The 16,787-nt window shown below is 49.8% G+C and overlaps 1 protein-coding gene across 1 annotated transcript; it reads left to right on the top strand.

The window, feature by feature from the left end:
• Nucleotides 1–1,558: 1,558 nt before the first annotated feature.
• ppap2d (phosphatidic acid phosphatase type 2D) lies at nt 1,559–16,117 on the top strand. Its single transcript, XM_076144178.1, has 6 exons — nt 1,559–2,107; nt 11,905–12,062; nt 12,200–12,486; nt 12,590–12,647; nt 14,221–14,397; nt 14,557–16,117. Exons 1-6 carry the CDS (start codon nt 1,915–1,917, stop codon nt 14,659–14,661), a joined length of 978 nt encoding a protein of 325 aa, XP_076000293.1. The 5' UTR covers nt 1,559–1,914; the 3' UTR covers nt 14,662–16,117.
• The last annotated feature ends 670 nt before the right edge of the window (nt 16,118–16,787 follow it).

Here is a 16,787-nt window from a genome sequence, read left to right as displayed (position 1 = left end):
TAACGTCACGTTGCATAAATGTGTTAATTATCAATGTCACAGTGCAGCAGGATGAGATGACCTTTGTCAACATGATTAAGGTAATATAGTGTGGCTCAGTATCAACACGCACGCACGCACGCACACACACACACGCACACACACGCACGCACACACACACACACACACATTTCGACCTTCTATGCTCCTTTGCTCCTTAACGATTATGCTGCAGCTTCATCTCTTCATATCTACAGTTTCCTATGATTGTCTGGCACTAAAAATGACTTACAGCCACCTAGTGGTGGAAAATTTAATAACACACTAACTCGTCAAAAAGACACATTTGTTATGAGACCAATGCAAAATGTTTGTTATAAATATTAAATTACAAATCGCTTTATTCACTGTAAGCATGTTTCTTTCTTTCACTCTAAAAGCAGAAATTGAACAAATGTTCACAAAGGTGAGGTGTACACGGGACAGATAAAAATGAAGTGATTCATTCATAATATTCCCACTCTCTTTCTTCCCCTTATGACATTTCCCCTTTTAAGCATATATGATAGATGGACAGAGAAATTAATAAAATGAATACAACAACAAAATCTTAGGTTAGAAACTATCTTTATGAAATATGCTGAATTTTTTTGCTCTCTTCGATTTCCTCTCTGTTGCCAGTGTGTTAGTTTCATTTTCATGATTTGGTCTCTATGTAAATGTCAGTTTCGTGTGTTTCCCTTTTTACATCTCTCTTTGTTGATTTCAGTTTGTGGTTTTCACTTTTTGAATACACTACAGCAGCGGGACCAGCTGTGTCTCCATCAGTCCAGCAGGGGGCAGAATCCTCTAACCCACAGCCACACACACCACAGTCAAACCAAAAAACAAGAGCAGCAGCTGATCACCAGCGAATCAGACGGTTCAGTCCAGTGTTCAATTAGAGATGATGGGATTCAAACTACACACTTCACCTTCATGCTGTCATTAGTCTGAAGAAATTAAATAGTGATGCAACCTTGTTTCCATTAAACTACATACACAGTAATACACAATCTTATTTGTTATTGCAATGAAATCATGTGAACTTTATTTAGGCCTGCCTATAGTATAGAGGGAAATATGGTTAGTAATAGTATCAGTGATGGTGATGCTTGTTTATTAATGTGGATGGCGACTGTTTCGAATGCTGAACTGCAATTGTTACATCAATACATTCTTACTGCAGTGTTATCTAAATAGATCACTTTGTTAAAAAGGAAAAACTATTCCCATGTATCCCACTTCTGCAGAGAAGCGAATCTTTCTCTTCGTGGATCAGCCCGTGTTTGACCCCAGGATGAGCAGCACCTGCCCGGTGAAGCAGCGTGTGACCTCCAGCCTCGCCGTTTCACCTACTTTACTGGTCCCATTGCTGAGAACGATTGAACGGGCGAAGCTCACACAAATATTACCAAAAACAACGCGGATCAGCGTTCACAGTAAAGTTTCCGTCGTATCAGTGGCAAAGACTTTGAGATTGACGTTTTATTTTGAAAGTCTAAACCGGAACAAAGGTTGCTGTTATTGGTAGCTTGAAGTCAAGGTGCAGCTCGGTTTTGAGGGGAGAGACTTCAACTCGCTCCCACACAAGTTAGTGAGCGACACTACAAGTTTCACCGGGACACTCGAGACTGCGCCCTCCACTTTCACTTTTATCTCTATTTTTATATTTTCCTGACAACCTTGTAACGTGACTTCAACTTCGGTTAACGGTTTGACTGACCAGCGTCTCCTGTCAAACTTCGGCTGACATGGATTTGCTCCATTTGCTCCGGCGGACGGGTTGAGTCTTTCTTGGGGGAAATTGCGCTCAATCATCTGCAAACCACACAAAGGACTAATTTTCTTTTGCCGTATTTGATGTTAGGTTCTCCTTAGTTTATTTTTGAAGACATGCAAAAGTTCAATTCCACCGGTTCGAACAGCAGCACGCTGCCCCGGGACGCCGAGCTCCAGCTGGGGGACGGGAAGGGGAACGGGGCCGGGAAGCATTTCCTCCCGCAGCCCGAGGAGGAGGAGGAGGAGAGCTCGCTGTGGACCATGAGGAAGATGCTGGTGGGCCTGGATGTGCTGTGCCTCTGTGTCGGTGAGAATGGAATAAGAAATGTATTGATTTGTGTAAAGAGAAGTGTTCTGGACGTCCGGTGAGTGCAGGTGATCACCACACACACACACACACACACACACACACACACACACACACACACCAGCAGCGACGCTTTAACCTTTATTTACTTTATTTTTCACGTTAGTTTGCACAGACTTGGCAACTAAATTAAAGCTGTACGCGATTAATACAGAAATGTGTGAGTGACAAGAAGAAAGCAACTAATACGCGCGCGCACACACACACACACACACACACACACACACACACACACACACACACACACACACTCGCACTTGTATAATGGAAATCGTAATTCAAATATGTAAAACGTAAACATGTAGCTATTCACTCTCTTCAGTCTAAGTTACAGGTATCCTCCTCAGTAATAATAGTTTTCCTTGTGCATGTCAACACACAGCCTGATGTTTTTTGTTAAAGGTTACGATGAGGTTAAGTCTTATGTCACAGCTGGAAGGGAAAATATAAAACACGCTCTGGATTCTGGATTTGTAAAAGTAAAAGTTAATGAAGCCGCTAAACGTCTTTCCAGAAGTCAGACGGAAAGTGTTCAAGGTCCTTTAGCTCAGGAGGGAAGGGGGAAGGGGGGGGGGGGGGGGGGGGGGGGCTGCTGGCAGGAACAGAGTTGTCCCGGGAATTCTTCCGTTGCCATGGTAACCCGCACAAGTTCCCTGGAGGAGAACGTGGGAATCGGGATGAAAACATGGCCCGTGCTTAGGTTGCCTCACTTCAGCCTCTCACTGCCACAAACACAACACACACACACACACACACATAACACACACACACACACACACACACACACACAGCTCCTGTTGAAGGATGTCACACACATATAATTTAGCAAGACACAACAAGGAAGTCTGGAGCAGAACACACACACACACACACACACACACACACACACACTCAAAACATGAATGATTCAATTAATCCACAACTACAGTATTTTAATGATTAACATTCATTTATCAAGTGTTAGTGCCAAATACGCAGCTTCCATTGTGTTCAGTGAGCTTAACAACGTGAGGAATTCCTGATGGGAAGTTTTGGGCATTGACACGTTGCAGTTATGAGTTAATGAAAGAAGTCGTTAGCTCACTTACACAGAAACTGATGATGGTTCTCACTTGATCTGGGATTTAACTTCATTATGACAGAAGCATCGCTCATTATAAACTTTTTCTCATTATGGACGAATACAGCAGATGAGTCCATTATCTGGTTGTTCTGTTAATTATCTGATTAAGTAAAATGTGGAAAATAATGACTGGTTACCAAGTTAACATAGTTGAGACATTTTGTGAGATAGGGATAAATGTTTTGGAGCACAAATCTGTACACTTATTATTCATGTTGAAGGTAAAATTGAAGAAAAAATTCATGTTGATGGAATGAATGGAACATGTTGTATCTAAAGGTACCAGTGTACTTAGATTGGGAGCTTTACCATGTCTCTGTGTGTGTATATGTTGAGTTATGAGCATGAAATACAGGAGAGATTGGCCAATAGCTGCACGAGGAGGTTTGAAACGTAAACACATCTGCTGGGTGAAGTCTGGTTCCTCTGCTGCTGCACAAAGCTGAGGTGATGGGTTTGACAAAAATGTAATCCCAGAAGTTTTATTGCCATCATCATCTCACGCGACTTGGCAGAGGCACGTCACAGTTGCGTAAGTGTGATGTTGTGATGTTGTGATGTTGTGATGTTACCTGAGCATCCTGCACACACGAGCGTGGCGGTAACCCGTCGAGGCAGACAGACAGGTCAGGTCTGCTGCTTCGCTGGCAGTTGAAGCGCCCCGGCAGCCAGGCGACAGGGGCAGGCGGTGCTCAGGGGCAGGCGGTGCACAGGGGCAGGTGGTGCTCAGGGGCAGGCGGTGCTCAGGGCAGGTGGTGCACAGGGGCAGGTGGTGCTCAGGGCAGGTGGTGCACAGGGGCAGGCGGTGCACAGGGGCAGGCGGTGCACAGGGTCAGGTTAGTCTGTACCTTTGTGAAGTCAAAGCAGCTGACAAATGATGTAAAAAGTCACAAAACTGAATCATGTTTATTGATTGCAAACGTTTCCACTAAAGCAAAAGATAATTCCTGATTGACTTTGTTGATGTAGTTCCTCAAACTACTCACCATCATCTGTACAATCATGTACATCCTCTATCAAGACAGTATAACATTGTTACATCTCTACTTGGCTGAGCTCCTGAGCTGTGAGGCTGCCGACACATTCCCACATTCCCACATCCTCTCACGTCCTCTCACATCCTCTCCCGTCCTCTCAGCAGCCCTGTTAGCCCTCATGTCAGCTATCAGCAGAGGATTGACCTCCGCTCATCTTGGCACATTTAGCCGTGAATGCCGTCGCTCATCCTAAATGAATCGGGCCTCTTCATTGAGCATCATTCATCTGGGTGAAGCGGCTCATTCAACACTGTCACTGTGGAATGTTCCCCTCCAGCGTCCGTCCCAATTATCTTATCAGCTGAAGAGGGATTGGACAGTGTTTACCGCGCGTATGAAGTGGCGACTCCAAGCGAGTGTGGTGCAGCATAATGAGCCGACCTTAATCTGTGGAATGCTGGGATATGGAGGACTTTAGCCGAGGCTGGATGATAATGCTCTTACTCCACGGCCGGCTCGTCTTAACATTGTTTGACTCCTGCGGTAACGTTGTAGCTGCTCATGTGGGTGTTGTGTCATGAATGTTGATGGATGTTTCACAGAGGTGGATTGTTCTGGTTCAGCTCCGTGTCACTATGCTCCACACGGCCTACATCATGTAAATGTCGGAATCTGTTCAAGTGTTTACTTGTGTGTGTGTGTGTGTGTGTGTGTGTGTGTGTGCAGGCATTCCTGGCAGGACTTTGTGAGTGTGTGAGTGTGTGAGAGCTGAACAGGATCCGCGCCCCGTGGCTAGTCTCCAGCCACCCAGGGGTCAGGAGGTGTGGGGTTCTTGTCATACCTGGTTTGCGTGCAGGGGCAGGCCCAGGTGGTCTGCACAGGTGGTCTCAGTCTGTCATCGCCCCAATAAAGCCTCGAACCTATCGACTCCCCCGGAGAGTCATTGGGACGTGATTGGAGGACTTGAGCGGCTGTTGAAAACCCACGATTAGGCTTTACAGCTTGGGAGGAAATGCAGTGATTGCCACCAGGACTTTGAGTTTCACACACACTTATCAAGAGAAAGGAATATGAGCCCAGATTGAAAAGACTAAAGTCAGTAATAAATGGCGGCGTACCTGAAAGGAGTCTAATTAGCAGACAAAGCAAATTACATTGAGCGTAAAGATGATTGAGAGTAACGTGTGTGTGTTGGGTGTGTGTGTGTGTGTGTGTGTGTGTGTCGGGGGGGTCACAGTAGACGTGAAGCAGCATGCCAAGAAGAGAAGGCCGGTATCTCCCTCAGTGATCAGACCCAACTAAACGCTCTCTCTCCCTCTTCACCTTATCTGCTCTCTTTCTCTCTCTCTCTCTCTCTCTCTCTGTCTCTGTCTTTTCCAACCCTTCAGACAAATTCCAGTTTGGGATTGAAGGCGTCTCAGCACTGTGGAGGCAGCGTGCGAGGGAGCGTTTCTAATGTTGTTCCCGGATGTGTGTGTGTTTTGGGCGGGCGTCTCTGGGTTTGTGTCAGAGGCCTGGTAGCTGGCAGAGAAAGCTGTCGAGTGAGGTGGCGAGCGTGTCCCAGCACGCCTCCGCGAGCGCAGCCTGGATTATTAAACTGTCTCTTATGTGTGTTCTTTATGTGCTCAAGTGTGTGTGAGTATGAGCAAAAGTGTGTGTGTGTGTGTGTGTGTGTGTGTGTGTGTGTGTGTGTGTGTGTGTGTGTGTGTGTGTGTGTGTGTGTGTGTGTGTGTGTGAGTGTATGCGTCATGGCAGGTGCGCACGTGCGCGTCACACAGCAGTTACCATGTGCGTGCTGTTTGTTGACAAATTCGCCGGGTTCCTGTTTGTTTGTGCAGTTGGAGCCACGAACAAACACACTCTGAAGTTAGGGAAACTCAACGTGGCCTCGCCGCCTCGCTGACAGATGGAGACCCATTAACCAGGCTCAGTCAAACCATTAGCCGGTGGAAAAAGTGATTTTGCTGACCCTCCCTCATTAGTCTATAAATGCATCTACTTTCTTTCTGACAGCACTGCAGAGATTCAGGGATCCATTAGCTGCACCCGTCCTGAGACAGACTGCACGGGCCCCAATTACTTTGCTTTGCTGTCAATAACGTCTTCCCCTCGTCCATTAGCGCGTCAGAGCCGGCGCAGGCCCCAGATCGTGGCTGGGGCTGGCCAGGAGGCAGAAAGGGACGAGCGAGAGCCTGAACCAGGGAGCAGCCTCGGGGCGGGCGCAGAGCGGAGACGGCGTACGAGGATAAGGAGGACTGAGGGAGGACGAAGGGGGGACTGAAGGATCTTCAGAAGGTTCAGAGGTCGGGCCCCAAGGCACCAGAGGGATCTTACTTAGAACTGTGTTTGTGTCCTAGGAAGTGGTTCTCAAAGAGGGGGGGGGAGAGAGCAAAATAGCTCCAAATGTAGTTTTAATGAGGCAGCTGCAGTCTTCTCCTCCATGAAGGCTCCATAAGGGCCCACGGTGGCCCACAGGTATTAGCTCTAATGAGTGATGAAGATTTGCACATCACATCAATACTCATCTCCCATTAGCCTGAATGGGTCAGGAGAGGCTGAGTGCCGAACTCAAACAGAATACAGACTCATGTTGGCCTCCTCCGTCCTCGTCTGTCTCTCTGTCTCTCTGTCTCTCTCTCGCTCTCTCTCTGCGGCTACCTGGAGACCAAGATAGCCCCCCTCCCCTCCCCTCCCTTCCCCTCCCCTCCCCCACACCTCTCCACTCCACTCCATGGCCGCGCCACCGCACACGTACCTGACGCCAGGACTTATTTTATCTGCGTGTCACATCACACCTGCCTGGAAACCTTCCTCTCCCTCCTCCTCCTCCTCCTCTTCTAAAAGCTTCAACACTCCCAGACAAACCCAAACACTCCAGCAGACGTTCCCCCCGCAGCCCTCTGCTCTTTTGCCAAACTCCCGACCGCAACCGTGTGTCGTCCTCACACTGAACAACAGACACCCCTAACCTTCACGCCACAACATACACATACCACAATGGCAGGTCCTTTATGTTGCAGCTGAATCAGACAGACAAGCAGACAGGCAGACAGGCAGGCAGACAGGCGGCCCTCTTCAGGCCTCACCACTCATGCCCTGAACTCCAGAGCCAGCCTCCTCCAGGAAGCAGGTCAGTGAAGTGTGGAGAGAACAGAAACAGCTGTGGGAAGCGTGTCTCCACTGGCCGGCGGCGGCAACAGTAACCGTGGTCCAAGTGAAGCAGGAGCGCTGCTGGTACGGTGGAAAAGTGCAGACCAGAACTCGATGCTTCAGTGTGGCGGGGGCGTAAGAAAGCCCAGGATTGGTCTCGGCGGCCTGATAGCAGATGGTCAGTGAAGATTCAGGTCTGTTATGGCTCCTTGGGCCCTCTTTGCTCTTTACTGATGAGTCCCTTTGTGTCACCATCAGGGCAGACAAAACAGATCAACCAGTCAGAGCCGCCCAGCCAATTATAGAGAGAGAGGAGTGTGTGTTAGATGCTGCTCGTCCTTATCTGCCCCCCCCATCACCACCTGGATTCAAGCCCACCAAGGAAGAGCAAGAAGAAAGGACAGTATAGTTACATGTGTTTGTTGTGTAACAGTGTTTGTGGGTGTTCGATCATAATTACCGCCCTGGTGTGAATGACTTCATCTGCCTCGAGTGTGTGTGTGTGTGTGTGTGTTTGTGTGTGTCTACGCCTACGTTTGTCTTCATGTTGTGCTCCTCTGGTTGAACAAAGGCTCTTTATGTGTGAGGTGAAACTGGAAAGGTTCTGCTCGACTCCCCAGCTGGAGCAGGTCGAGGCTCGGACGCATACGGGACCTGTAGCTCCGTGTCGCCTCAGTCGACACGCTGGTGATGCTCAAAGTGCCACTTCAACACCTCATGGTTCCATTTTTCTGCACCTTCTCCTTGCGTGAGGTTGACATGAAGCTCAGCTCATGTAGAAACAGACGTGTGGAGTCAAACACTGAAGCAGCAGCATCATCCAGCCCAGTGTGTGTTGGGTCCTATACAGTCAGTGAGCGGCTGTTTGGTTCGCTGCCCGACTTTAGGCTTATTTGGTCTAATGTGGTTTACTGGCTCCAGAATTGTTTATTTGGTTCGTTGAGGTTTGTTTTGCTTCTTTTTTTTTCTCCGAGGGGTTTTGTGGTTTGTTTGGTTGTGTCTTAGTCTGTGTTGCTGTGGGTTTGGTTTGTTGAGTGTGGTTTCTGTGTGTGTGTGTGTTTGTGTGTGTGTGTGTGTGTGTGTGTGTTGGTGGTATTCTGCTGGTTGAGGCAGGGTCCTGTTTACAGAGCGGGTCCCAACAGAGCCCAGGATCTCTGACCCCTCGCATTCCAGAACCGCCACTAATCGCCTCCGTCTGCTGTTCCTCTGCAGACATCGCATCCTCCTCTCCTCTCCTGTCTCCTCTCCTCTCTCCTCTCCTCCATCTTACCACTTTCCTCCTCTCACCCCATATAACTGCTCTCACCCCCCCCTCTCTCTCTCTCACCGCCCTGGCAGCGTTTCAGCCTGTTTTTCAGCCGGACACTTCATCGATCAATAGACATTTAGCAACGTGGCCTCGGATCTGGTCGGTGAATAACCACCATCTGCCCTCGCCTCTTTATCCTCCCTCTCTCTCTCTCTCTCTCTCTCTCTCTCTCTCTCTTTTTACTCTTTTACTTTCTGGTCCCCGCTGCTGCTGCTGCTGTCGTCCTTGTTGTTGTTCTCCTCTCACACTGAACTCATTCTGGGCCGCGGTCATAGATGTGTAAATTAGAACCAGAGAGAGTTTTTCAGAGCGGAGGCACGTAGCCCCTTTGCTCTCCTTCCTTCCTCCCCATTTCTCCTCCTCCTTCCTTCTCTCTCTCTCTCCTCTCCCCCCTTTTTCTTTCTCTCTCTCTCTCTGCCCCTTTTGAGTGTTTGAAAGCATTCCTCCGCTTTGAGTATTGGGCCCGGCGAGCAGCACATTTCGGCCCGGGCCGTGTGAGCCAACACCCCCCCCCTTCGGGTCCCCTAACAGGCCCTTCCTTGGCTCTCTCTCTCTCTCTCTCTCTCTCTCTCTCTCTCTCTCTCTCTCTCTCCCCCCTCTCTCTCTCTTGGCCAGGTGCAGAGGTTTGTCTCACAGCTGCCTGACAGATGATGTGAGGGCCTCAAGAGTGGTTTTTCGTGTCTTGTGAGAACTGTTTCTAACGTACTTGTAAAGCATGGAGGTCGCCTGCGAAACAGGATGCGGAAGAGCTGCAGGAGGACTGCGGCGTTCATGTTTTCGGGCGTAGAGGTGAGGTAACGTTAGCGGGTTCACGTGGCATTTTGGTCCGCCGCCATGGCTATTCTGGCTATTCGTGGACTAAATGCAAGAACTGGAACACAACCCAGACCTTCAGCTCTGGCAGGGCCGAGGTTATAAAACATGCTGCTCTCTGCCGCTCATGCTACCCATTAGACCTCCATATGTATGATTATTGATCCCCACATATAATGTAACCACACGCTGTTGTGGCAGCAATGGAGAATCTGTCCAGCAAACTGATAATGGAGGCCGGATTTGTCCATAACGTGCCGTCTTTGCTCCGCTCTGTGGCTCAGCTGCTGTGGCTGTGCTGGGATTGACGTGTGGTCACCAGCGACCCCTGACCCATTTGGCAGAGCGCATTGATTTTAAAGAGGAGCGGCGCCCCTTGCATGCCACTCCGGCTCTCAGGCGAAGCCAGACTGTAACCATGTCAGCTGTAAACTAATATCTGGGCCAGAGGGAAGACGGACCGCCAAGCCCCCCACGTATAGAGAAACGCTCCTCTGCTCTGTGAGTATGTGCAGGCGAGGAAGAGCGTGAGTAAGAGCTGCCGCCTTCCAGATCCACACCCAGGTGAGATACGCGCTGATAAGGCCGTTAAGATGGAACAGATAAGGTGCGTTTACTGCGCGTGTTCAAAGGAACCGGGGAAGCCTCAGACAGGATGTTTAAGCACCATTGATCCGGACACCCAAAGTGTGTTTTTCTGTCATTGACTCTGTTTGGACTCGCCAGAAAGACTTCAGGCCATTCGCCTTCGCAAAACAGTCAGCGGGACTCTACATGCCTTTGAGTGTGAGAGGTTCGAATCCGTGTATGTCCCAACACTCAGGGGACAGGTCATGTCTTTTTGCTACGTGTGATGTTTCAGGTACATCAGTGTGGAAATGAGATAAAACGAGCTGAGCGTGGCGACGTGGCGACGACTCAGAGATGAGCTCAGATAAGAGATGCTTCCTCTCTCTCTCTCTCTCTCTCTCTCTCTCTCTCTCTGCTGGCGTCACAGCCTCTGCTATCTGACTGCAACGTGTTTCCCTCCCTCCCTCTCTCCCCCTCTCTCCCTCGCTCGTTGTAATCTGTATGGACGAGGGCGTTTATCTGTGTTTTGTCTCTCTGTCAGGGCAACACGACTTCCACTACAGAGGTCGCCAACACTCACGCCGACAGTCTCTTTCCACTACAGTTTAAACCTTCTGGATCCAGTCCCGCGAAATCCGTCCTTACTCCGTCTGGTGTGTGTGTGTGTGTGTGTGTGTGTGTGTGTGTGTAGTTCAGCGTCTCCAGCTGTGTTCTCTGTCCTGATAGGCTCTGTGTTTATCGCTCCATGATGCAGTGAAGGAGTAGCAGGGTGATAGTAAACCTTAAATAACAGCTAAAGTTGAAGCGCCTCAGTTCCTTGATCCGTGTCCCCGTGTGTGTGTATGCGTGTGCATTTTGTCCAGCTTGTGAGTGTGTACGTGTGTATCCTCTGGATGACTCTTGTCACGTAGTCTGTGCGATTGGCTGGCAGCAGCAGTGTTTGTGTCTGGGTGCGTTCCAGGCTCAGGGGTTAATGATTAGTCCCATGTCCCCGCTGCATTCCACAGGGTGACATGGGACAAGGGGACACGGGACAAGGGGACGGAGACATGTAGCAGGACACGTACTGGTTGGATGTGCATCCGGCAGTTAATGGTCTCAGCGTCTCAGCCCTTCTGTCCTGCAGATCAAACGTCCTCCACGCGGCTTTTTGTCTTTACGACGTTGCGAAATCTTGACTCAGTGAACTTTCACCATCAGGTGTGAGTGTGTTTGCTCAGCAGGTTCAGACCTTCACCCTCTAGAGCTGATAGAGAACACACACACACACGCACACGCACACACACACACACTCACACACACACACACACACACATTTTTGCACACATGCACACGCACGCACGCACGCGCACACACACACATACACACACGCATGCACACACACATACACATGCACACACACACACACACACAGTCAGCAGCATGTTGTTCATGTTGTGAAGGTTAAACAGACTTTTCTGGACAGTTTCTGTGATTATGCCCCCTCCTCCTCCTCCTCCTCTTCTTCTCTTAATTATAGTCACCCTGTGTGTGTTTGTGTGTGTGTGTGTGTGTGTGTGTGTGTGTCTGTCATCTCGTCTTCGTCCTGATCCCCTCCTGGTATTAAGTTATGTGTGGAACGCCAAATCCTCTGGGAATCTTCAGATCATGTCTGCAGATGATTGACACGTCCATCCTGTCCTCCTGTCACACAGGAGAAAGACACTTTTGTGTCTCTGACTCTGTCTCTGGGATCCTTCCTGCTCATATCACACACATTCATCACACTCCTCTTCTTCTTCTTCCTCTTCGTCAGCCTCCATCCCGTTCTTTGCCTGCGAGTTGAAGGCTGTGATTCCGTACAAGCGTGGCTTCTTCTGTGGGGACGCCAGCATCACGTATCCCTACCTGGCTGTGGAGGCCATCCCTGACATCCTGCTCATCACCGGCGGCATCGCCATCACCGGCGTCACGGTGAGACGATGTGTGTGTGTGTTTGAGTGTGTGTGACAGTATTGATGTGTTGGTATCACAGGAAGTTGTCTTTGCCTCTTTCTTCTTCTGCAGCTCTGTAACACCAGACCTTTCTCTTTGTCGTGTGTCCCTCTCAGATTGCGGTGGGCGAGTGTTACCGTGTGCGTTTCCGTGGCGTCCACTCCCGGGCCTTTGTGCGCAACCGCTACGTGTCGTGCCTGTACAAGGAGCTGGGCAGCTTCCTGTTCGGCTGCTGCGTAGGCCAGTCGCTCACCAACATGGCCAAGCTGAGTGTGGGACGCCTGCGGCCCAACTTCCTGTCCGTCTGTAACATCACCTACGCCTCCATCAACTGCACCCCCGGGAGCTACGTGTCCCATGTCACCTGCAGGCCCTCCAATCACAAGATGGAGGAGGAGGCGAGGTGTGTGTGTGTGTGTGTGTGTGTGTGTGTGTGTGTGTGTGTGTGTGTGTGTGTGCAGAGATCAAACCTGAGTCACTCAATCAATGTTGATATTCTGTTACAGGAAGTCCTTTTTTTCTGGCCACGCCTCCTTTGCAATGTACACCATGCTGTACCTGGCAGTAAGTAACACAAACACACACACACACACACACACACACACAACTACACCAAAATTACTATCCCGGGACAATATAACAGCTTTTACTTTCACTTTAGTTATTACTGGAAACACTGTGCGCAGGAATGAGCCAGATAATCTAATTACATGTGCAAACACACACACGCATGCATGCGCACGCACGCACCCACGCACGCACGCACGCACACACACACACACACACACACACACACACACACACACACACACACACACACACACACACACACTGATGTTGTTCAATCCAGCCAACGCACTCAGATTGGGAGGGAGGAGTTCTTCTATGGGAGCAGGAATTCTCTGAAGGCCTCAAACCGAAAGAGATGGGAGGGAGGGGGGAGGGGGGTGGAGAATGAGGGGGGAGTGTTTTCCAGGGGGGAACATGAATAGATGAAGAGCCCGCACAGACAGAAGAGGCCTTGTTGTGGGTCTGGTTTTAGGGTTTGGGGGGGCGAAATGCCTGCTGAGAGATGGACAGGCTTCTTTCAGCTCCAGAACCCCCCCCCCCCCCCCCCCCCCTCCCCCTCCCTCTCCCTCTCTTCCCCCTCCCCCTCCATCTCTTCATCTTTCTCTTTCTCTTTTTCTCTCACTCTGCTCTGGGCACAAAAACACGGCAGTTACAGAAACACAAAAGCTCTTGGTCGTCCTGAATGTATCCGGCTCCTCGTCCAGTCCAACTCCTCCACTCTGTCATTCCTGGGTTTGTTTTTGAGGCCAGTTTGATAGAACGCACGAGCGGAACGAAGCGAGAGAAAGAGGCGAGGAAAACAAAGTGACGCTCGCTCTCTGGCAAAGTCCCGAAGCCACTCTGACCGCAGAGAGAAACGCCAGGAGAGCGGAGAAAAGGAGGAATAAAGGAGAAAAAAGAGTGAAGAGAAAAAGCTGTCTGCGTAAAACAAAGGCCTCTGTGTTCGCCAGCTCCTCTCCACACACACACACACACTCACACACACACACACACACACACACACACACACACACACACACACACACACACACACACACACACACACACACTCATACCAGGTTTTCCTACACCCCGGCGTTCCAGCAGACTGTAGCAGAGCCGACCTGACGGGAATTATTCGCCGCTAAAAACCTGTAGCTACACGCCGCCCGGACCGTGACCAGCTGGAGCAGGAGCGCAGGAAGGGTGACACCTGCTCCCATTCAGAGGGGGCTGGGGGGGGGGGGGGGTTCCTCAGACCACAGGAATGCAGGCCACGTGCTCGGCGGGCGCAGACAGACCTCCTACCGCCTCGCAAAGCTCTGCCCTGCGTTTGCGTCCCCCTCTGAACCCGACGCACACTTCCCTCTCTGCTCTGTAACGTGCGAAGGGTGAAGTATGAACAGAACAGAAGTAGAACGGGACATCAGGTCTCGACGGCGCTGATGGACTCACGCCAGGCTGCAAGTTCCCTTCTCTCGCCAGGAAACTGAGTCTGATCACGTCTCCGTCTGAAGTCCATGTTTCTATGTTTCTATTCCCACACACGCTCATAAAGACTAACGTTCTCTTTCGTGTCTCTTCTCAGTTCTACCTGCAGGCGCGGTTGTCATGGCGAGGAGCCCGCCTGTTGCGTCCGCTGCTACAGTTCCTCCTGGTGATGATCGCCATCTACACGGGCCTCAGCCGCATCTCCGACTACCGCCACCACCCGTCTGACGTCCTGACAGGCTTCATCCAGGGAGGCCTCACTGCATACTGGGTGGTAAGTAGACCTCACTGATGTCCAAACACTCAGGACCAGCGTGTGTGTCTGTCTCCTCTCCGCTTAGACAAGAGACACTCTCCCTCGCTCGCCTCGCTCTGATCTCTCCTTGTGTTTATAGTGTGTGATTTATACGGGTGTTTGTGTGTGTGCTTGCAGGCCTTCTACATCTCCTCTATGTTTAAGCCATGCGCCCGTCCAGAGCTGTCCCCCGCCAGCACGTCCCTGGAGAGTCCACTGTGCAGCCAACAGACCGTCTGCTAGCACGGGGATGACTGCAGAGAGACAGACAGGGGGGGGAGTGAGACAGCACAGGTGAGGAGCAGGGAGGTGTCAACAACAAGAGACGCGTTTTAAAGAAAGGGAATCGTTATTGGACAATCTAACACACACACTTCATCCTCTCCGTGTGTGTGTGGTCACGCCTTCACACACACACACGCGTGAATAACAGAAAGCACATGTGACTTCATGTCAAACCCGTCCAGTAGGATGAACTGCATAGTAATATTACACTTTTATATATGTTCAAATACAAATGTCTCTATTTTTCAAGACGATTTCTAGAAGCTGCTAACGATGTCGATAATTGCCAGTTTGAACACATTCTTCTTCTTCTGTGACGGAGGCCTGTGGTGTCATGGCGACGCTGCTCTCACCTGTGGTCCCGAGCGAGAGAGGCCTCTTCCTCCTCCTCTTCCTCATTTTCCACTCACTTTTTTGGAAAACCCCGGTGGCTGTGAACTGACACCATCAAGACCTCAGATTACTGTTAAAGCCGGCTCTGCTCCAAGCAACAGAGCGGCCACTGATAAGGAACTAAACACTGGCTCCACCCCCCTCTGACCCCCCCGTGTCCCTCTGACCCCCCGCCCGGTGTCCCTCTGCTCCAATCAAACTGCCCGAGTCACAAACAATCACCTGGTCGCTCGTGTACAAAAGACGAAACAGTGTTTTTCGCTGTTAAACGCGTCATTTCTTTCAGGGGAGCAATTGGAGGGGGCGGGGTTGTGCCGTTTGCCCCGCCCCCCCCCCCCCTCTCGCCGCCCCATTTCTGTACTAACCACTTTGACTGTGTCTCAGAGCTGGAGGTCTGACTGAACTCTATAACCTTTGACCTTTCCCGTGAACTCCACTCTGAGCTGCACCTTGAATGATGCCACTCTGACAGGAGTGTTGCCGCGGCGATGGCGGCGGCAGTGCTCCTGTGCGTCTCTATTACTAGCACTTGAACGTACATAATTAAAAAAACTCTCTAATTATAATCAATATTATATATTTTATCACAAGTTTGAATAATCAGTGTTTGTTGTTGTTCATGCCCAACACATAAAACATATTTGTCTGTCTTTTTTTTGTTTTTCTTCCTCGAAATGATTATTATTCAAATTGAATGTAAATAGCGACGTCATTTTATAAACACACACAGAATTTCAAAAGTATTAGTGCCGTTTTTGAGCGAGTTTTACATGTTTATGTTCCTGTTAGTGTGTGTGTGTGTGTGTGTGTGTGTGTTTGTGTGTGTGTGTGTGTGTGGATCAGGTACGGAGATGCTCTCTGTTGGATCTGTTGTTAACTACTAGACTGAGCCACAGATATGATCAAAAAGCTATATTTTTGTCTCCAGTTATTGTTTGTTTTTGTCTGTGAACGCCAGAAAGGCGAAAAAATAACCACTGTACTCAAAACAACCAAACCAATAAAACGAACGTTGAATGTTTCCCTTCTTCTTACGTCCTTTATTCCTCCTGTATTGAACACACACACACCCACCCACACACACACACACACACACTTCATCTTGCAGTCATAATATTAACGTCTGCTTCTTCTACTCTTGCCAGGTAAAGTTTTGCCCGTCAGCCATTTTGTAGCTTTGTTTCCGCAGAGACCCTGTGAGCAGGTCAGAGGACTCGCTGCTAAACAAAACACTATAAACGCTGGAATGATAAGTGATTTAACCTCATGTTGTGTTTGGAAGCTTCTACTACAGAGCTGCTACTTTCTATCATCACTCTCTCTCCCTTCCTCTCTCTCTCTTTCTCCCTCTCTCTCCCTTCCTCTCTCTCTGTCTCTCTCTCTTTCACTTTCTCTCTTTCTCCCCCCTCTCTCTCTTTCTCCCTCCTCTCCCTCTCCCTTTCCCTCTCCATCCTCTCTCTCTCCCTCTCTCTTCCTCCTCTGTCTTTCACTCTCCCCTTTCTCTCTCTCCCTCTCTTTCTCCGTCACTCTCCCTCTCTCTCTTCTGGCTTCTTAGGCCTTTTGCAGTGCAGTGGAGCATGATGGGATGTTTTTAGGGGGTCATGGTTCCACGCCGTCACTTTGCCAGATACAGACCGGGGCGTCTGAGGCATCTCTTCTTTTTTTCTCTTTTTTTTTCCTTTTCTTTCATC

Source organism: Genypterus blacodes, unplaced genomic scaffold, assembly GCF_046128005.1.
Source record: "Genypterus blacodes isolate CSIRO-AG114 ecotype Tasmania unplaced genomic scaffold, CSIRO-AGI_Gbla_v1 ptg000028l_1, whole genome shotgun sequence".
Classification (NCBI taxonomy): Eukaryota; Metazoa; Chordata; class Actinopteri; order Ophidiiformes; family Ophidiidae; genus Genypterus; species Genypterus blacodes.
This window is presented reverse-complemented; position numbering and strand designations above follow the sequence as displayed.

Bases quoted from the DNA above. Each gene is read 5' to 3' on its own strand.
- ppap2d (XM_076144178.1), top strand. From the start codon at position 1,915: ATGCAAAAGTTCAATTCCACCGGTTCGAACAGCAGCACGCTGCCCCGG. The intron at 12,063-12,199 runs GTGAGACGATGT...TGTCCCTCTCAG, and splicing joins TCGCCATCACCGGCGTCACG to ATTGCGGTGGGCGAGTGTTA. The intron at 14,398-14,556 runs GTAAGTAGACCT...GTGTGCTTGCAG, and splicing joins GCCTCACTGCATACTGGGTG to GCCTTCTACATCTCCTCTAT.